The 22,104-nt window shown below is 33.2% G+C and overlaps 2 protein-coding genes across 2 annotated transcripts in view; both read left to right on the top strand.

The window, feature by feature from the left end:
* Positions 1–37: 37 nt before the first annotated feature.
* LOC100260819 (AP-2 complex subunit sigma) lies at positions 38–5,226 on the top strand. The gene is made up of 6 exons (XM_002268009.4): positions 38–209; positions 310–408; positions 516–566; positions 1,608–1,781; positions 4,343–4,402; positions 4,821–5,226. The coding sequence occupies exons 1-6, from the start codon at positions 207–209 to the stop codon at positions 4,860–4,862; spliced, it is 429 nt and encodes a 142-aa protein (XP_002268045.1). The 5' UTR covers positions 38–206; the 3' UTR covers positions 4,863–5,226.
* Positions 5,227–14,060: 8,834 nt separating this feature from the next.
* LOC100255847 (transcription-associated protein 1) overlaps positions 14,061–22,104 on the top strand; it is a 55,089-nt gene continuing 47,045 nt past the window's right edge. Inside the window, exons 1-2 of the mRNA XM_003631847.4 lie at positions 14,061–14,506; positions 15,019–15,779. Coding sequence (XP_003631895.1) covers positions 14,449–14,506; positions 15,019–15,779 — 819 coding nt within the window. The 5' untranslated portion in view covers positions 14,061–14,448. The remainder of the gene's footprint in view (positions 14,507–15,018; positions 15,780–22,104) is intronic.

A 22,104-nucleotide genomic window follows, 5' to 3' on the forward strand; every position in this document is an offset into this window, starting at 1 on the left:
GTGAATCTCAAAAGAAAAAAGAAAAGGAAAGAAGTCAAGAACAGTCGGTCAAAACCCCAATCTTCATTCAAATCAACGGTCAGACCTGACAATAACCGTCACAATAAGCTTTCGTTCTTGGCTTCCTGGGAAAAAAAAGGAGAGAAATAACAGAGCAAAGCTTGAAAAAAAAAAAAAAAAAAACCCCATTTTAATTTTACTCAATAATGGTAAATTTTCTTCTTTTTTTTCTTTCTTTTTTTCCTTTTTGGATTTGATGTTGAGTGGAACCTGAAATTCTGATTTTTCTTTTCCCACAAATTGTGGCAGATCCGATTCATATTGTTGCAGAACAGGCAGGGAAAGACTCGATTAGCCAAGTACTACGTTCCTTTCGAGGAATCTGAGAAACACAAGGTCGAATACGAGGTGGGTTTCTTCTTTCCGATCTCTCTCTTTGTTTACTTATTTATTTTTTCTTTCTCAACTGGTTTAAATTTTGTTGTTCTTTGGTTCAAATTTTTCATTCTTTGCAGGTTCATCGGTTGGTGGTCAACAGAGATCCCAAACATACAAACTTTGTAGAGGTAAGCAATTTTTAATTCACTGCAGCAAAATTCTTATGCAGTATTTCATTAGACAATGTATAATCCCTTTTCATTTGATGGCAACTTTGCTTTAACGAGTCTTAGCTGTATATATTGTTCCTAGTTGTAATCAGCTTAAAGAATTGATTAAGGGAAGGTGTGGCACACCATGAATTTTCCCTTTTTGGTAGAAGCTTGGAGGGGGTGGATAATTCTGATTCTATCGATTTTAGAAGTTGCAGGTGTAGGCTCAATGTATTGCACATTTCTAGATTTGGAAGGATGAAAAATTTATTAGTTGGTAGGTTATGTAGATGGTTCTTGTGATATTTTGATGGAGCATTCTTCAAATTTCCATGGTAAGAATGACTTTAAAACCCCCAAATTGTTGTTTGAAGATTCTACTTTTTTTTTCATCTCCTGGTTATGTTTATGGTGTCTATTATTCTGAGACATTGTTTAGATGTCTCCTATTGATGACATTATTGGGGAATTTTTTGGTTTTCCTGATACCTTCGGCCTGTTTGCTGTTTTGGAATAGCTTTAAGTTGCTTTTGGCTTTAACTCAAAGCTAAAGTTGAAACCAAAAGCTATAATTTTAAAGACATGATATTGATGTTATAAAAGTTTCATCAATCAATGAAACAACTTCCTTATAAGCCAAAACAAGCTTCTAAAGAAAGCAACAAATTTCTGACTCCTATATTAAACTTTTTTTTTTAGTTCTATAGACTTTTTCTTTTTGAAAAGAATCACTCAAACATATATAAAGCTCTTATTTACCTTAAAAATATGAGCTTTTTGCTTTTCAGGGCCCAATTCAAACAGGGCCTTGAAGGGAGAGAACCATACTGCCTCATATACTAACTCAACAATTCTTTTAACCTACACTTCTGTTGTTTTTCTTGCTTTTCATTGTTTGTTTGAGATGAGATACACAGAGATTTAGAGCAGGGGGTCCTTTGTGACTATTTTATTAAATCATTGTGTAGCAGCTGTCCATTGAGCATGATTAAGTAGGAGATTTAATTTTCCTTTCAGTTCCGTACACACAAGGTCATCTACAGGCGATATGCTGGATTGTTCTTCTCATTGTGTGTTGATATCACTGATAATGAGTTAGCATATTTGGAGTGCATCCATCTCTTTGTTGAGATATTGGACCATTTCTTCAGCAATGTGTGTGAGCTAGATTTGGTATTTAACTTTCACAAGGTTAGTGCAATTATGGTTACTTCTTTTTTCTGGTTCTGAATTGTCCTAATTGAATGATAAATGGATATTGCCTACTTATTTCATATCTGTTATTTTGAACTTATGTAATTGATATGATAGCACTTAAGGGCTCTCATCATTCACTTAATCAATATTGTTTTTCATTTTTTTTATGGATAAGCAAGCAAAAATCTTATATTAATAGCGCCTTCTCAAAAAGAGTGCATTAGAGTACATGGGTCATATACAAGGGCACTGAAAGGCAAGATCAAAACAAGGCAAGCAATATACAAAAAATAAATAAATAAATAACCCATCCCCTTACACAATGCCCAAATAATCAACTAGGTCTACTATAGACATGTTGTTTCATTTAAGCCACCTCACCCACTTAATCGATATTGTTGACATGACAGAACACTCTTATCAGATTAGGGTCTCCCACATAGCATTTTTTATCACAATACAAATTCTCTTAGTTACAAGAAAGGGTCATGAAATATTTGCTTTGGGTCATTGCATAGGAGTCTAATGTCTCCATGAAGGAATTTGGAAATAAAATTGAACTTTATGTTGCAAACTTCTTATTTTCACTTTCTCTAAAACTTCCTTTTATCTTACCCTACCTTTGGCTTTGCACTACAAGAAAGTGTAGTCCTTAATTATTTCACTTGTTGTCTATGAAAAGATATGTTGGCATATCTTTGACCACTTAAGAGTTTGTTTTGGGACATTATTTAAAACAACTTTGAAAACAATTGTCTAAGATCCTGTTTGGTAACTATTTTTTAAAATAATTTTATGTTCTTTAAAACAAAAAAATAGAAAAACATGTTTGACAATCAAAAAATAGAAAACATGGTGTTTTTAGAAAATATCTTTTAGTTGTTTTCACTTTTTTTTAGGGTTATTTTAAAAAATAATTATACAAATATGGAGAATGATTAAAAGAAAAAACTCTACATATAAAACATATTTAAAAAATAGAAAACAAGTTAAGAACATTTTAGGTTCTCAACAAACTTTTATTCTACAAAACATGAAAGAACAGTTTTCAAAAATTGTTTTGAAAAACACTTTTGAAATAGACTTGAAGGCCTTGTTTGACAATTTTTTTTGAGAACAACTCCCAATTCTCCAAAACAAAAAAACAAGAAAACACATTTGATAATCAAAAAATGGTTTTCTATTTTTTGTTTTTAATAATAGAAAATAAAGTATTTTCAAAGAATATCTTTTAGTTGTTTTCATTTGTTTTATGAGGGTTGATTTAAAAAATAATTATACAAACATAGAAGATGATTAAAAATAAAACACTAAATATAAAAATTATTTTTAAAACATATTTAAGAACATTAAAAACTGGTTAAAAATATTTCAAGTTCCTAAACAGACTTTTGTTTTACAAAACATTATAAAACAGTTTTCTGTTTTAAAAATTATTTTTTAGAACTATTTTCGAAAACGGTTACCAAACAGGGCCTAAAACTTTCTAAGAAGTCTGTTTAGGAACTTTGAATGTTCTTTAACCTATTTTTTGTATTTTCAAATATTTCTTAAAGATAACTTTTTATCTTTAATGCTTTATTTTCAATTCTCCTCCATATTTGTACAATTATTTTGTAAAACAACCCCTAGGAAACAAGTGAAAAAAACTAAAAACAATTAAAATATGATTTTAAAAAATATCCTATTTTCATAACAATTTTCAAAAACTTGTTTTGGGAACAATTGATAACCAAACTTGTTTAATGTTCTTTTTGTTTTCAAAAATGAAAAAAACTGTTCTTGAGAACAGTTCCTAAACATACGTTTATTTTCTGTTCTTGGTGTTGCAATGTTTTATTTGATCGGTTTTGTATCCAAATTAGTTTGTGTATGCTGAATGCACTTTGAGGGGAAAGTACTTTATTTCATATACCCGGACATTCTCAGATTGTTGGTTTAGAAAAGCACAGCATGGATCAGAATATGCATTTTCATATCTCATAATGAAAATGCTTTGGCCATTGCTTTCTGTAGCTAAGCTACTTACTGCTGGATCTACTTTGTTGATTCACCTATTCAGTTGATTGATGCAGTAAGGTTACTCTACTGATAGTTTGATTTCATTGAATGTGTGTGTGGAAGTAAGGAAATTCTGTAATCTAATAATTGGCATAGAAGGAAATTTAAGCTGAAGTACAAGGAATTTTGAAACAAAATCATTCAACATGTTGGAATTGAGCTAATTCTGAACAAATTCCATAATTATGTTGGATATTCAACATACCTTCTACTCAGTAAAAGCCAATGAATGTGCCATGGCTATTGGTTCTAATCAAGTTTAGCTAATTTAACTTATGCATGGTCATTATGGCAGCTTCTTTGACCCTTCAACTGGTTTTACTTTGCATCATAGTTGGCTATACCTGTTCCAATTTTATTTCAGAAAGCTATTGTATTTAATGCTTGGTTTAGTTAAAAATAGAGCCATGTATAATGTCTATAACGTGTAGATTGGTTTGCTTCCAGGTGTTTAGACCACCATTTGCTCACTGCTTTTCTTTCGTTGCATATAGGTATATCTAATACTTGATGAGTTCATTCTTGCTGGAGAGCTCCAGGAAACAAGCAAGAAGGTGTGTGTTTTTCTGTTGTGTGTGCTCTGTTGTTTTGGTTTTCTTTTTTTACTTTTTTATTTTTTATTTTTTTTAGTCTGTCTTTTTGTTTTTGTTTTTTTGTATTTTTTTCGAAGTCCAATTCTTTCGTTAAACTAATGTTTAATTGCATTTTTTTTAGTATTTTTGATATGGAAATAGTGGTATGGCACTGGGGAATTGGAGTTTTTGTACAAACCACAGTTTTTGTCAGCCATTATTGCTCTTGGGTGAATGGCTTGGATTCCCCATGTGTTTTAGTGATAGATTTCCATTAAAATAACTCTTTACATAGTTTTTTGTATTTTGTCTGAGGAAAAAAATATGTTAAGAAAAACTTGAATTGTGAGATCTTTGAGTTATCTTTTGAGTGGAGTTGGTTTTATGCTGAAATTTGCAGGCAATAATAGAGAGAATGGGGGAGTTGGAAAAGCAAGAATGAGAATGGGGGATCTCCACTCAGTCGTCTTATTTTGTTGTTCATCCAATCTGTTTCTTTGCTTCAAGAACTCTCGCAGCTTTGTAATGTCGGAAAATGGATCTGTCTCTTGTTCTCCAGCATTTTTCTTATTTGGTATGTGAGCACCAGGGAGGTGTTGGCTCTCGGAGTTACTAAAAGGTTCATTTTTATGGTTTTGTGTATGGTACATGGGGTTTGTGCATAAACATTGTTTTGATTCATTTCCCTTCAAAATGATTCTAGGCTCATTGTTGGGTCCATGTGCTTGTGAATTGATGAATCATCTTGGGCATAATTGCCTGTTTGCTCTGTCCTATTTGAATATTAGGGATTCCATGTCTTTTAATAGGGAGTGCTCTGCTCTTATGCCATATTTGGAATAGAGGACGAAAATGAGAAATCAATTTCATTCCCATTCATTAATATGCTAAGATTACTTCTTAGAATGAGCATGTGAATAAAAAATTCATTATTGTGAAAAACAAATCCTAAATATCTAGGATTTTGATTTCTCTTTTCTACTTCACCCTCGTTTCCATTTTATTTCCATTGTTCTTCTCACATTCCAAAGACATCCTTAATAGTTCTTTAGGACTACTTAGGGTTTGTTCTGCCTTGTTTTGTCGTGTTACTAGGTTAGAGACATGTTTGGATTTTTGCAAGGTCATTGTAACTCTATGGCCTTGTTTGAAACTGTTTTTTAAAAACAAATTTTTATTTTCTAGAAAAAAAAAAAAAAGGAAAACTCATTTGACAATTAGAAAATGGAAAATAAGGTGTTTTCAAATAACATATTTTGATTGTTTTCATTTGTTTTATAAAGGTTATTTTAAAAAATAATTGTACAAATATGAAGAATAATTAAAAATAAAACAATACAAAAAAAATTATTTTAAAAACATAGAAAATAAGTTAAAAGCATTTCAAGTTTCTAATAGATTTTGTTCTACAAAACATCATAAAATAATTTTCAAAACTACCCTAAAAAATTGTTTTTCATTTCAAAACTATTTCCCAAACAGAGTCTATTATTATTTTTTTTTTTTCACATTAGAGATGGTTGAATTAGACCTTCCTCACCTTGCATGGCTATTTACTTAAGGCTTTGGCAATACTTATTTCCAAGATTTTCACTCTTAAAATATTGTAACATTTTCTTCTTAAATAGCTCTTAGCATTGTTATGTATGGTAAGAGCGTGATTTATAATATTTTTAGTTGAAGTGTTTTTATCCTAAAAATGTTTTTTAGATAATCATCTATTTAATGCCTTTATAAGTGATTTTTCAAATTTTAAAAATATTTTTAAAATTTTATCAAATAGTAAATTTTTTTCTCCAAAAACCTTTTATATCAAAAACATTTTCTAAAAGCACTATCAAATAGACGCTAAGTCCATCCAAAAATGTTTTTTAAACAGTAAGCATTTCCTAAACGCAATACTAACTCCATCCAAAAATGTTTTTTATATTGTAAGCATTTTCCAAAAACAATACTAAGTCCATGTGTTTGAACTCCTATAATTTATCCATTTACATATTTTATTATATCAAACATCTCATCCATCTCAAATTATACTATAAACATAGACATAGGTCATTAATTCAAACACTCGATACAATTAAATTAAATTAAAAGTACAAAATAACCATTTTCCCAATAAATAGTTCAAATCATTTTATTAACATGAGTGTTCCATACCAAAAAAATAAAAATTAAACTATTCATTTTGAAACTACCTCTACATTAATATAGTGGTAGAAAGAGTACCATGTTGGGCCTGGACTTTAAACAGTTTAACATTAACCATGTTAATGGTACCACATCATTGGTTGATAGAGAATTAAAATATAATTATATGAGTCACGAAATACTATGGTTCTTACATATGATTTTTTAATTTATTCTGAGGTAATTTGCAATATCAAGCACCTTTCTCTTTCCTAGTTATAACAGAAAAAAAGAAAAGAAAAGTGTAACTAGTGGAGGCCAACCTACTCTTAATGTTGAGACTAGTTCTAGAAGCATCTCTTAATCTTAGATATAAAGCACCAACTCAAGACATGAAGAAAATCAATATACATAAAAAACGGTTACAATTGATCATATACTATTACAAGCTTATATATATATATATGAAGAAAAATATTATGGGCCCTATTCACTCCCTTCTCTTTTCATTCTCTACTTCTCTCTCAAACATTTCTCTTGTATTTGAATCCAATCATGGTATCAGAGTACCATGAGACTAGAATCATAACTCCTACCATGTTCACCATTGCAACTCCAACCATAACCACAAATCCAACAATGGCGTTTTCCTCCTTTGTTAATTTTGTTTCATTTATATCTAATCCCAACTTCACTTTGCCAACCAAGTTGTAAAGAGGTAATTACCTCATTTGCAGGTCATAATTCCTTCATATTATTAGAGGTCATGGTATTGATGGTTTTATCACTAGAATGAAACATTGGTCAAATGAGTTTGTAAGTGTTGTAGGTGATTCCTCTAACATTAATCAAATAGTAAATCCACAGTGTTTTTATTGGCAAAGACAAGATCAATTAATTTTTGGTTGGATGATTGCCTCAATATGAGAAGGCATTGTTGGTCGAATTGTGAGTTATCCGACTTCACAACAAGTTTGGGAAGCTCTAGAGCATTTCTTTACCTTTCTTTAAAAAACAATGGTACTTCAGTTGAGAATTCAAATGCAAACAACTAAAAAAAGGTTTTTTTTCTCAATAGTTGAGTATATAAGCAATATCAGGTCAATTGCATGCAATCTAGTTGCATTTTGGAGCAACTCTTACTAATGAGGATCTTATAATGAATTCGTTGGTTGATGTTAGATTTAAATATGACCCGATGGTTGTCATAGTTATAACACGACCATAAATCTTCACTCTACCAAAAGTGTGTGTAATGTTGTAGAATCACGAAACCCGTATTAAGCATTTGAATTATAGCACATAAATTGATCCACAAAATGTCTTTGCTAATTTTACAGTAGCTAGTATTTAGGTGGTCATGACTTTAGAAATATTCATAAGAATAATAGATTACACATTAGAGGTTGTAACAATTTTTATGGCAACCAGGACTTTGGTCGAGGGCGGTGGTCATGATGGACATGGTAGAGGTAATGCATCACACCCAACTGGTCAAGTTTGTGGTCGACAATGGCACATTGCTACAAACTGTTACTACAAATTTAATTAAGTTTTTCAATTTCTGTAAAGTAATTCATTAGCTATTATGGTTGCCTTACCTAATACAGTAGCAAATCCATCTTGATACTTTGACGGTAGTGCATCAAACCATATAACCAATAATCTGGACAACTTGAACTTCAAATCTTATTCTAATGGTCTTGATAAGGTTACTGTGGGCAATGGTCAAGGTTTGTGTATTCAAAATGTTGGTTATTTTTCTCTACCTTATTTCCTTAAAACCTTGCAACTTAAAATATTTTGTATTGTATAAAAATTACTAAAAATCTATTAAGCATTTATAAGATCACTACAAATAATAATGCTTATGTTGAGTTTCAATAGAATCATTACTTTATGAAAGACAAGAGCTTGGGGAACATTCTGCTCCACGGTTCAATTAAAGATGACCTTTATTGTTTGATACCATCTTGTTATATTTCCAATTATGCTACAGTCACTCTAAAGGTAATAGTCCATTTTTTTTAAATTTAAACAATATGAATGTAGGAGACAATTATATACAAATATAGAATAAATACAATGAAAAGTAATTGCATATAAAATAAAAAAATTAAGGAAGAGAAAATGCAAATACAATATTTTTATAGTGGTTCGGTGTAACCTAACCTACGTTCACTCTCTTCTAACTTCAATGTCAAGCTTGAGATTCCACTAATTCAAGTATTCTAATATAAAATTTCAAGTTTTACAATTGAATTAATTGGATCCAATGGGTACTTACAAAATATTCAAGAGATACCTCACTCTTGAACTCCTGAAGTGATACCTTACACTAGATAAACACTATGTGATACCTCGCATTTGATAAACACGAACGAAGTGATACCTCACACTTAATAAACACTTAGTGATACCTCGCACTTAGATTTTTCTTCAAGTGATACCTCGTACTTGAGTTCCCCTTACAAGAAAGAATTTTATCTTATAAAATCTTAGTACAAAGTTAAGCTTAAAGATATAAATTAGGATTGAAGTGCACTAATAATATGCAAATTTTAAAACAAGGTGCACTAAAAAACACTCCCCCAAAGCTCAAATATATTTTAAAAAGATTTTGGAATGTTAAACTAAAAAATAATGAAAATCGGAACCTTTATATAAGAATGAGAAGCCCAAACTAACTATTAAGCACATTTGAGGGGTGAACTAGTTGAATTGGTTGTTAACAATTAATGCTTATGACAAGTAACCATTGGGGTTCAAGTTCTCAATTAGACCTCGATTAAGAAAGGCAAAACCTCAATCGAGAGCACTAAGCTACTGAAAGAGAGAGTGTGTAAAAACACTCCTCAATTGGTAGAGCCCAATCAACTTAATCGATTCCTTGGACCCTTAATCAATTACAATATGAATTGCCTAAAAACTCTAATTTTAGATGTGAAACCTTCAATAACTTAAGCAAACCCTTTTAAGAAGTTTAAAAAATATTTAACTCAAAGTTTCAAATGAAATTATAAATCATCAAAGTATAAAAGAATTTTAAAACATTTTAGCACAATGATGATTTTTGGTGTAAAAATAAAATGCATGAGAAACTTATCGCACCAACAACCTTATAAAGAGATCCTATGAAATGTCTTAAAGGTTATTCTCTTTGAGGTTTTCGTTTTCTTTATTGTTTATTTTGGTTTGATTTATCTTTGTATTTGTCACTTTGTTAATCTTCTTGTTTAAACACACTTAATGTAAAACATTAGTTCTAAATCTTATTTTGTTATCATCAAAATTGAGATTAACCAAACCTTAGTTTAACAAAAATCTTATCTCAAAGTTTTTGTAATTTATGTCAATCTGGAAAAAATCATTATTTTCCTTTTTTTTTTCCCCAACTCCAACCACAACCATCACACCTCTTCAATTGGTTCACATTAATTTGTTGGGGCTTATTTTATCAAGTCCGGTGTTGGTTTCCTTTATTATATACATTTTGTCGATGACTATACCCGATTTACTTGGATTTATCCATTGAAAGTTAAATTAGATGCTCTTAATGTTTGTCATCTTTTCAAATTGTTTGTTGAAAAACAATTTGACCTGTTTATTAAAGCCTTACAATCAAATTGGGGTGGAGAGTAGAAACCTTTTCATCATTTATTTTTTTTAAACATGGGATTCATTTTCGTCATCCTTGCTCACATGTGCACCAACAACATGGTTGTGTTGAGCAAAAACATCGTCATGTGGTTAAGTGTGGTCTCACCTTATTGGCATACGCAAAATTACCTCTCTATTTTTGGTGGGAAGCTTTCTATGCAACAAATTTTCTCATCAATAAGTTGCCTACATTTGTTTTACATATGTCTTATCATTATCATAAACTTTTTGGCACCCTAATTGATTACGTTTTCTCAAATCTTTTGGTTGTACTTGTTTTCCTAATTTTCATGTCTATAACACCCATAAGTTTACCTTTCACACTAAGAAGTGTGTTTTCATTGGGTGTAGTGATGTCCATAAGGGGTATAAACACCTTGATTCATCTAAATGAGTTTATATTACACCCAATGTTATATTTAATTAAACTAATTTTCCTTTTTCCTTTATTTCCCAATTTTGGCATCACTATATCAATGTGTTCAATGTTTTTCCCTTGTTCCCCATATCTATACCCTCACCACCCACCGAACATACTTCTCTTAGGTCCCCTTCTATAGGCTCTTATTTGATTGATTGTGGTGTAGGATAGGTTCCATGAGCTTATAATGCTTTCCTACCTAACATTCTTACATTCCTTGTGTCTTCCATCATAGTTCTTTCTTCTCCAACCCCTTAATCCTTTACAACCTCTCTTTCCCCTCCTGCCACCTTACAAACCCCTATGGATCTTCTTATGAATTCTTCATTTTTTTTGTTCTCTATTTCTTCTACCCATTGTGCCCATACCATTATCTTTTAATTCCCACCAGATGCAAACTCGTTCTAAGTCAGGCATATTCAAACCTAATTTTTTTCTACCTCGCTACCATTACATTTTCTCCTTATACCACATAACTTACTTTTGCTGCCTAAACTTTGACTTATCCCATGTGGAAGCAAGTTGTGTAGTCTGAGTATGTGACTTAAACTATAAACTATACTTGGTCTCTTATACCTTACCTACCTTATATGAAAATGATTGGAATCAAGTGGGTTTTTAAATTGAAACTCAATTTGAATATGTTTGTGCAACAACACAAGGTCAGGCTTGTGGCTAAGGGGTTTTATCAAACTCTTTGGGTTGACTTCTCTAAAACATTTAGTCTTATGATCAAGCTTTCCAGTATTCATATTGTCTTAAGTCTCATTGTTACTCGAGGATGGGACATCCAACAATTGGATGTTAATAATGTTTTCTTTCATGAGTGGCTCAATGAATTTGTCTTTATGCAACAACTGGAGGGGTTTGTTGATGTCACCAAGCCCATCTATGTTTGTTAGCTCCAAAAAGCCTTATAGAGCCTTAGACAATCACCTTATGCTTGGTATGAAAGATTGCGGAATTGTTTTCTTCATCTTGGTTTTTGTAATTCACATGTTGACACATTCTTATTAATTCTTAATAAGGGATCCATGTTGATTTTGTTACTTGTTTATGTTGATGACATCCTTGTCACTAATAGTCATCCCTCCATAATCAATACTCTCATTGATCATCCGCATCAATAGTTTTCTTTGAAATGACTTGTCTCATTACATTATTTTTTAAGTATACAAGCCCTCCAGATATCCTTTGGTTTTCACTCATGTCAATCTCGGTACATTCATGATTTGCTTAATGGACAAAAATGTTTGGTGCCAAGCTTGCTTCAACTCCTGCATGCCCTGTAAAGAAATTAAGTTGTGAAGATGGTGATTTTTTATTTATTTATTTATAATCTTATTGTTTATCGTAACACCGTCAATGTTATCCAATATGTCACCATCACACAACTTGAACTCTTTTATATTATGAATAATCTTAGTTAATATTAATAACAACCTACCATTTTCCACTGGCAAGCTTGCAAACGTGTCTTATGTTATTTCAAGGGTACCTTCACCATTAGTTTTTTCTTTCATCCAACCCTTTATCTTGATCTGGTCGTCTATTCGGATGCTGACTAGGAAATTGATATTGATGATCGTTGTTCCATTGGTGGCTACTACATTTTTTTTTTTTTTTTGTGATAATATGATTTCATGGCCTTGGAAAAAAGAAAGAGTTGTTGCTCATTCTAGCACATAGTTTGAATATAGAGCATTAGTTTAAGTAACATCAAACATCACTTAGATGCAATCTTTGTTACATGAGCTAGAGAATATCGCTACCATGAAGTGCAATTACTTAGAATGACAATCTACAACAACTCCAGTTGAGAATCTAGTATATCATTCTTGGACAAGTCATATAGAAATTGATATATGCTTTATAAAGAATAAGGTAGCTCGTAAAGAACTTAAAGTAAGGTTTGTACCCACTATTAATCAAATTGTAGATGTGTTAACAAAATCGATATCACAAACTAATTTGAAATACTAAGGTCCAAGCTTATTGTGTGTGACAAACATTTGTGCTTGTGGGGTAGGGGGTGTCGAGGGTAGTTCTAGTAGCATCTTTTAACCTTAAAAGCAGTTACAATCAATTGTATACAATTATAAACTTTTATACATTAATATATGAAAAAAAAACAAGAAAAATATTAGAGGCCTTATTCAGTATCTTTGCTTCTCTTTCCAACATTCCTCTGTTGTTTTAATTCAATCTAAAGCAAATGACCAAAAAGAGGTCAAATAAAGTAATTAGTTTTCATTTCCTTCTCCTTTTTAAAATTAGTTAATTTTAACATAGTGGATGAACAAAATTAGTAAATTTTTCAAGTTGACATGACAAAATTCAGCTATCAGACCTCCCTAAGTAGTTGTTTGATCAACTAACTTAATTATTTAAAGTAACTTTTTTTTTTTAAATTAGTAAATTTTAACATAGTGGGTGGACAAAATTAGTATATTTTTCAAGTTGACATGACAAAATTCAGCTATCATACCTCTCTAAGTGGTTGTTTGATAAACCAACTTAATAACTTAATAAATTAATTTAAATTATCAAGTAAATTAAATATATTTGATAAAACAATATATGATATGACTTAAAATAAAAAACAACTTTAACTAAAAAAATAAAAATAATTAACTTATTTTTAAGTCTATATTTTCATTTTACATTTTTTACCCTCATTTACCCTATTTATCTTTATGATCTCATTTGCTACTCCATGACCTTTATTGTTACTCAACCTGTATTACCATATGATAAATATGCTAATTTGATGATTTAGAATAAATTTTAAGTTAATGTTATCCCTTAATACTTAAATTAAAATTTAAGTTAATAATTTAAATATAATTTAACTTAAAATTAATTTAAATTATTAAATAATAAGTATTAAATTATACTAAACATTACCTAAGTTTTTATCCATGTGATTAATACAACGTGATCTGACATGATTAATGTTATTAACTATTTTTCAAATCTCATGGATGGACATTTAAATAAGCATCCACTAATTTAACTTCCAATTATTAATTTTTTTTATTAAAAATTATATTATTTCCAAAATATCAATTGAAATTTTGTTTTCCCACAATTACTTATACCGTACATAATATTAAATGCATTTAAATAACAAGAAAAATCAACAACAATGCAACATAACTTCTCATAAAGTGGCGCATACCATGTTATATTCCAAAAATTAACTTTGTTATTATAATTAGACTGTATAATAATAATAAAAAAAGATGGGTCCCAATATGTGGAAAGTTGAAATCATCATGCCTACGTCAGCACCACCGCCACCTGCGCCGATCAGCCCAAAATGATCGCGGGCCCGTTACCATGCAGATTATAAATTTATAACGAACGATAAAATTAAAAAAGAAAAAAAAGGAAAAAAAAGAAAAAAAAGAAAAGAAAAAAAGGGAGAAAGCATAAATAGGCCCAAACCCAATGAGAGAGAAGGAAAACGTCCGTCCCGAGTCTCGACTTCTGCAGAACCTCGGACGGAGCGAGGAGGGTAAAGGGGGAGGGAAAGTTTAACTGAAGAAGAAATAAACCTATTTATCGAATGATCACCGGAAAAATCCTCATCTCATTTCAAACCCTAGTTTTTGTAGTTGTAGGCAGGTCCAAACAATCTTATTTCCCGCGAAAGAAGCGTCAGTGACCGTCACAGAGAAGTCTTCAAGTCGTAGAGCCGCGCGGGGGATTTATCTTCTGAAACCCTAGAGGCACAGAGAAGTCTGAAATCGAGCCGGAGTTGTTCGGCTATTGAGGCCGCGGAGCTAGGGTTTCTGGGACTCTTGACTGCAAGATGAGTCCTATTCAGAATTTTGAACAGCACTCTCGGCATCTCGTCGAGCCCGACCTCCGTACTCCCTCTATCTCTCTCTTGACCTCAACTACTACACTGCTTTTTTTTTTTTTTTTTTTAATATTTTTTTCTCCACTTCTAGTTTGGTTTCTGAGAAAAATGGAGGAAAAAAAAAAGAAGGAAACAAGATAGTTTTGAGGGTTTTGTTTTTTTTGTTTGTTCTTTTGGTTTTTAGAGAGTGGGAATTCAATTCACCGTGCTACAAGGTTTTTCTTTCATTTCTTGTTTTGTCTTTGTATCATTGCGTTATGTTGATGAAAAACTACTTATAAAATCGGGTGTACCTTCTTTTCCAGCATTTTGAGCAACTAAACTGGGAAATTGTTTGTTCTTGATTTTCACTCTTTTTTAATGAACAAATAGCCCCAACGGAAGCGGTGATTTTATGATTTTAGTGCTTTCATCTTTCTTTTTAAAACTGAGATTCCGACTCTCTCCACACATACTTCAATTTCATACTATGACTCCATGACGATGCTGATATCTATGTGTTTTTGTTCTTCGAAACAGCAATCCAAACGAGGCTTCAGATGGCAATGGAAGTTCGGGACAGTCTCGAGATTGCTCACACTGCAGAATACTCGAATTTCCTAAAATGTTACTTCCGAGCATTCTCAGTAATTCTTTTACAAATTACAAAGCCACAATTAACGGATAACCCTGAACACAAACTCAGGAACATTGCTGTCGAAGTTCTCAATCGCCTTCCTCACAGTGAGGTCCTCCGTCCCTATGTTCAGGACCTCTTGAAGGTAGCCATGCAAGTTCTCACCACTGATAATGAAGAGAATGGCTTAATTTGTATCCGTATCATCTTTGACCTCCTCAGAAACTTCAGACCTACCCTTGAAAATGAAGTTCAGCCATTCTTGGACTTTGTGTGCAAAATTTACCAGAACTTTAGATTAACCGTTAGCCATTTCTTTGAAAATGGGGCAGCAGTTCCAGTCCCAGTGCCAGTTCCAGTTCCAGTTTCAGTACCAGTGGGCGGGGAAGATGTTAAGCCCATGGATGTTTCAGATCAAGCTGTTACCACTACTACAGGGTATGTTGGGGCTGGGCAGCTAAACCCCAGCACACGCTCATTCAAGATAGTTACGGAGAGCCCCCTCGTGGTTATGTTTCTATTTCAGTTGTATGGCCGGCTTGTTCAAACCAACATACCTCACTTGTTACCACTGATGGTGGCTGCTATATCTGTTCCAGGGCCAGAAAAGGTCCATCCCCACTTAAAGAATCACTTCATTGAGCTGAAGGGTGCACAGGTTAAGGTAAGTGTGTTTTTCTCTCAGAACCATTTCCTTGAAAAGCTGATTTACACCTTGCCTCTGTATAAGAACACATGGGAAAAGTACTTTGCTATCCAAATGGACCTTTAACACTTTTATTTCTTAAAAGGATTGTGATATAAACCCATTGAAGCACAGTGGAACTATTTATTATGTGGGAATGAATGCAATTAGTTTAGAGTTAGGTGTCTTTTTCTGGTCACACCAAATGAAAACTCTTAATAAAATAGGGAGAAATAGTGTAAAACAGGATATGATAATAAGTCATGGTACTTTCTCCCATCTTGTTTCCTGGAAGACTGATTTTTTTTGTTTCATCTGGTTGTAAAGGCCAGAGGCAAGGTATCGGAACATCTGAGCTCATGGTAGAAAGTACTTTGCTACCCACATGGACCTTTAGCATTTTTGTTGTATAAAATGATTGAACATATCAATCTGTTGTCTGTGGAAGGCCAGTGGTACTAGTTATCATGTGATAGTGAATGCTAATAGTTTAGAATTATGGGTCTTTTTCATACCACACTAGATAAAAACTGTTAATAAAATAGGAAAAAATAGTGTAAAACAGGAGATGATCATTTCATGGTGGGTTGGACATCTTGTTTCTATTGTGAAGGAGAATGAGCACTTTAGTTCACATAGTCCTTGCATTCTCTACTTCATTGGTGTTGCATCCATATCTACATTATCCCACCACCAAATAGAACATAGGATTTTTTGATTATTATTATTGTTACTATTTTTATGAACCAGGAATTTATTAAGTAAATAAGAAGCAATAGAAAGGAACAAGCAAAAATTGTCGGGCAAAGGCCCAATATCATCTAATATCTCAATTCATAAAAGACCAGTTGTCACTTCAGTCCCTTGTGCCAAAGAACCTAAAAGAAATAAATTTCTTGCAATCTTACTCTTCAATTTAATTTAATTTATTGATAGGCTTACTCTTCAATTATAAAATCGGAAGCTTTCTCTCATAAGTCTGTGTCTAAATAAAGGACCCCTATATGAAAACAAATTTGGCCTGTTTTTTCTCAAGTCCTATGTTCATTTGCAGACACAAAAATAGAGAAGAAATAATATTTGTGGAAGTTGGAATAAGTTATCGATTTTGTTTTTTTTTTTTTGACAGACAATGGAATAAGTTATTGATGTTCATTTTCTTGGCCACAGAACAATGATCTTTTTTTTGAAATTATTTGTTTCCAAAAAATTATTCATTGATAAGAACACAAAGATTTTGATTGTTCCAAATTCATTCTTTTGGGTATAGAGTGTAGGGTGATGGAGCTTCTTGTGTATCTCTCAATTTCTTCTCTTCTCTCTTGGGCTTGGGTGGCATTATGTGAAATGCTTGGGTCAAGGAAGTAGGAGAGGGGAAATTGGAGGCAGTAGAGCTTAAGCAACCAGAGTTGTCTAAAGTTGAGTTCCTTAATTATGGTTTGAACTTTTCTCCAAGGTTGAAGCTGGAAACTGTAGGGGATGGTGGGGTCTATTCAGCAGCAACCCCTAATTCTCCATTGTAACTCCTTTAACAGTTCAGGAAATGGAAAGGGATTTTGGGATGTAGCCTTGCTCTTGGGTGAATGGGAAATTTTTTTGGTTTTACAGAAGTGGCGGTGTTTCTATAGAGTGGTTTGAGAAAGATATCATAAAGATTTAGATGGATATTGAGGCAAGGGAAGTCTCTATAGGCTTGCAAATTCAAAGAAAAAGGATGTGGGAACCAGCTCAAGCAAGGATAGAGAACTTCAAAAATTGTTTTAGCGTTGTAAAACCATGATGGCTGTGGAGGGAAAGCAATTGATGGTGGTGTGGACTATTGGTCTTTGACAAAGATTGACTATAAAGCTTCATATTGTTTCATGGAATGTTTGAGGCTGAAATAATTTGACAAAAGGAAAGTAATAAAAACTCTTTTGTACCCTCATAAACATGATCTAGACTGTTTGCTGGAGACAAATGTGAACTCTATGGTGGGGCAGAGTTTACAATGGGTCCCCTTGATGCAAGGGGATTGCTAGTGGTGTTTAGGTGACATGGGACTTTGAGTATTAGTCTCTAGACTTGGAGGTAGGATCTTTTTCTATTTCTTGCCAATTCAAGAATTGTGAAGATGGTTAGACTTGGTTATTTTATGGTATTTATGTCCTGATGATGGGAATAGAAATGGGGGACTAGTGGATGGTTTCTTATGGCCTTTTGGTGGAGTTGTTGGCCTTTCAAGCTTCCTACAAAATTGGTTTTAACATTAGGAAGGGAAGTTTAGTGATTTGAAAAGGAGGGAAGCAGATTAGTTGTCCTATAGAAGCATCATTGGATATCTTCTCTATTTTATAACCAGCTGGTCCACTTTGTCATTTTGTGCGGTTTTGTCTGATAGTTATCAAGTGGTTTTAGAAAGTCATATTTGGTAGTCATCAGGAGATGCATTAGGTATGTGGCTAGTGTTTGCCACTTGATGGCCACAATGCCGCACAAGGCATGTGGATGGCACATTGCACTCATATATAGCTTAAGGCATAAGGGTGGCATGCCAAAATAAAGAAAAAATAATGCAAGGCCATGGGCTGAGCCAATTCAAGGCTGATGTGCAATAAGTATGAAATGAAACATGCAACATGGACTGGTAGTAGGGTAAGGGCTGCTTGGCATGCACATGTAGAGAAGTTAGTCCAATTAAGATGCATGCATCTATTGGGACGAGTCACAACAGTTGGTTGGTAGCAGACTTAGACAAGGGACTGCAATGCACAACACCAAGCAAGGGCTTGTTTGGACTCATGGCACAAGGTTGAAGGTAGGCAGGTGATTCTTTTTTCTTTTTTTTTGTTTTTTTATTTATGAGAAACAACAATGTAAAATGCTAAATTAGGATTTAAGGAGTACAATAGAAGGGATGAGGAATCCTACCACAAACAAAAGCTAAACAAATGGAACCTCCAAAGTAGTAAGTAAACCTAAATATAACGTGATAACCAATCAAATCGAACCATATCAAATTGATAACATAAACCATATGGTAAATATAAATAGCAGCCTCTCCTTACTAATGCACACCCTTGGAACTACACACTGATAACTAATCAAATTGAACCATATCAAGGGGAATGCCCTTAAAAGTTGTGAAGCAAGAGGCCCAAAAAGAAGCAAGGAAATGAATGGTATCCTGAAGAATCTTTGAAGTCCTTGCCTTGCTTTAAACAATCCTAACATTTCTTTCCGCCACATAACGCAAATCCAAGCAAGACAAGTGGCTTGCCGCAGTACTAGGCCTCTCCTAGAGCTTCCCAATCCTTTATATGTGATGGTCATCGTGTCACAAATACTCTTCGAAGGAGTCCGGTCCATCTTGGTCAATCTAAATAATCTGTACCACAATCCCAACGTCAAAGGACAATGTAAAAAGAGATGATCTACTGATTCTCCATACTTCATACATAACTTACAAACATCAAGACTAAGGGCCTTGTAGAGTCCTTTTAATTGTAACATGTCATTGATGTTTACCTTCTTGTGTGCTACTAACCAAATAAAGGACTTAACTTTAAAAGAGACTTAAGATTTCGAAACAAAATTAGTAGGGAAAAAAGGAACTAGATCAAAAGACTTTACGGTAAATAAACCTGAAGAAGATAAAGACCAAATTCTCGCATCTAGAACAAATGGGTATAATTGCAAATGAGCAAGAGAGGACATAAGTCTTTCTAGATATTCTATCTCAAAATTAAAAAGGTTATGATGGAAATTAAAGTTCCAAGAAAAAGGATAAATAGACCTAAGGATTGATGAAATAGAGAGGTTTTTAACGGTGACTATTTTGAATAGTCATGAAATTGAGAACCTAAAGGTTGATCCCCCCACTACAAGTCTTGCCAAAAATGGATTTTCTCCCTATCTCCCACCTCAAATCGAGTGTACCTGGTAAAATTATGTGAAATTTGTACTAATAGCCTTCTATGGGCAACGATGTTACCACCTAACTATTGTGTTGGCATCCCCCCCCATTAGTAGGCAGGTGGTTATGATGGTTACTTAACTGCTCTAACTTCTCCTCCAACTGCTTGAGTGAGTTGTTAGATTGTCATGGGTTGGTTTCAAATTTGAACTTGTGGGAAGCTATACTGGAGTCCATATAAAAGGGTGATGCAGTAGCACTAGTGCACTGATGGATTGTGAGGGAGAATTTGTTCTCTGCGTAGGCTTGTCTGACACTATAGTTTTATAATTCTTGTAGGTGTTAGGAGTTTAGCATACAAGTTGGGACACTTGATTCTTGTAAACATTGTGTGTTGCTATCATTCATTTGTGGCCCATGCATTCCTTGTTGAAGGTTGGCTAATATGAGACATTGTGGCATACATTCACGAGGGAAAAACAATGAATAATAGTGAGCATAATGGGCATGGCAATTAACATGGTGGAATATGGACTTTGGTATCCATATGATACATGTTTAGAAAAAATATTTCTAGTTACTTGTGTATTGTTGGATCGAAAAAAGCTGGTGCTTTTTCAAGGTAGCCGACTAATCTGAAAAATCTGGTTATTCGACATGTACTTTTTTCATGATGTCACTGCCCATATCATATTGGCCATGTTCTCATATAGACATAACTCCACTACATTATTCGCTGTGTATAAGAAAATAGCTTGGGGCCTTTTGAAATGACCCATTGCCCTAAGACTACTAGTTCTAGGAGGTAGAATTGAACCTTACTCTGCCTCCATATTCTCTCCAGCACGTGCTTCATTATCTTTATTGTTGCTACATATTGATTTAAGAACTGTATTGGCTCAATTCTCAATATTAGAAGGGTGAACAGCTTGTAGTTCTAGGATTTGGTCTTCTAAAAATCAACCCTCTCCATAATCATATAAAGAATATAATAGCATTGTCAATTTTAGCAATGACATGTGAGCAATGGAGTTTTTGCGCAAGTTGTTGACTTATATTAGTTTTAGTTGTTCATTAGTTGGGACTCCTTTTTAAACATTATAATATTTTTTTTGGTGCAATGGATGGTCTGTTGTGAACCGATGATTGTCAGATAATTTATTTAACGAATGCTTGTTATGAAGATACTTGATTTGAAATAGAATCTAAAAGGAAATTTGCAATCTTATTTATAGTATGAAGTTTTAATGTTATTCATCTCTTTGTGGTAAATAACACCACGTGGGCAACATAGTTTTGGGGAAGTTGGCAACTTGTATTGTTTTGATGCGATGGGTGGCCTGTTCTGAATCTGATAATTGTCAAATGTACTCTACAATTACATGATCCAGGGTGTGTTTTTGATGGAATACCAGCTTGGGAAGGAAGCTCAATGATACCTTTATTTTCCAATCATTAGAAAAAAAAAAGAAGAAAAAAAGTGTACAAAATTGGTTGTTCATGAAACTGCGTCTGGTTTTGGGGAAACATTATTTATTTATTTATTTTGTTTTTCTTGGGATGATGAGATTATGGAATGCATTAGGCTGGTCATCAATTGGGCTTGAATAGTAGAATTATGTTTTCTGTTTTGTATTTCTTTTCAGCCTGCCTTCAGTTTGCGGCTGAGTAGAAATTTTATCAGCACCAGGTAGGAGATTAGTTGTTCCTATTCCCACAGCTAGAATTCTTATTATGGACCAGGTCTATAGTCAATGTGGGGGATGCTTCTAGGAAATAGATTCAATTTACGTGGCATTTAAAGAGAGTTAAATTTGTCAAATTCCCTAGGAGTTTATTTTGTTAACCATGTTGTGGACATCTAACTACACTAGTTCAAAAGATATTGAGAGGGAAGCTTTCTCAGTAATGAGTTTGTAGCTTGTAGTGCAGTGTGTTTCTTTGACTAGCTATTGTACAAGGTTTCCTCGTTCTTTGTGTAAGGCTTTATTATACTCAAAAGTTTGAATGCCATGTCACTGAGTTGTATGCCCTGTGACTGTTCGAGTCCTAGGACTGGAATGGCAAGACCTATGAAACTTTGAGATAACATTTGTTAGAGAAAGGAATAAGAGGTATAGGGACAATGAATGGAAAGAAATGAGTAACAGAGAAGAGTGGGAAGGAGTGGGATGGAAAGTTTAAGAGGGGTGCTTGAGGTTATTCCAGAGAGATAGAAACACCCAATTAAGGAATATGGATAACGTTTTGACAGCATTTCACTTGCTGCTCCATTGTGAAATGACAAGGGTTTTATGGGAGCTGATTTTTGTACTTTTTAGGGTGTCTTGGGTGCTTTCTTCGTCGATTAAAGATACTTTGCTGGGTTGACATGGTTCTTTTGTGGGTAAAAAGAGAAGGAAGGCTTGG

This window comes from Vitis vinifera, chromosome 4, assembly GCF_030704535.1.
Source record: "Vitis vinifera cultivar Pinot Noir 40024 chromosome 4, ASM3070453v1".
Taxonomy (NCBI): Eukaryota; Viridiplantae; Streptophyta; class Magnoliopsida; order Vitales; family Vitaceae; genus Vitis; species Vitis vinifera.

Bases quoted from the DNA above. Each gene is read 5' to 3' on its own strand.
- LOC100260819 (XM_002268009.4), top strand. The intron at 567-1,607 runs GTAAGCAATTTT...TTTTCCTTTCAG, and splicing joins AACATACAAACTTTGTAGAG to TTCCGTACACACAAGGTCAT. The intron at 4,403-4,820 runs GTGTGTGTTTTT...TGAAATTTGCAG, and splicing joins TCCAGGAAACAAGCAAGAAG to GCAATAATAGAGAGAATGGG.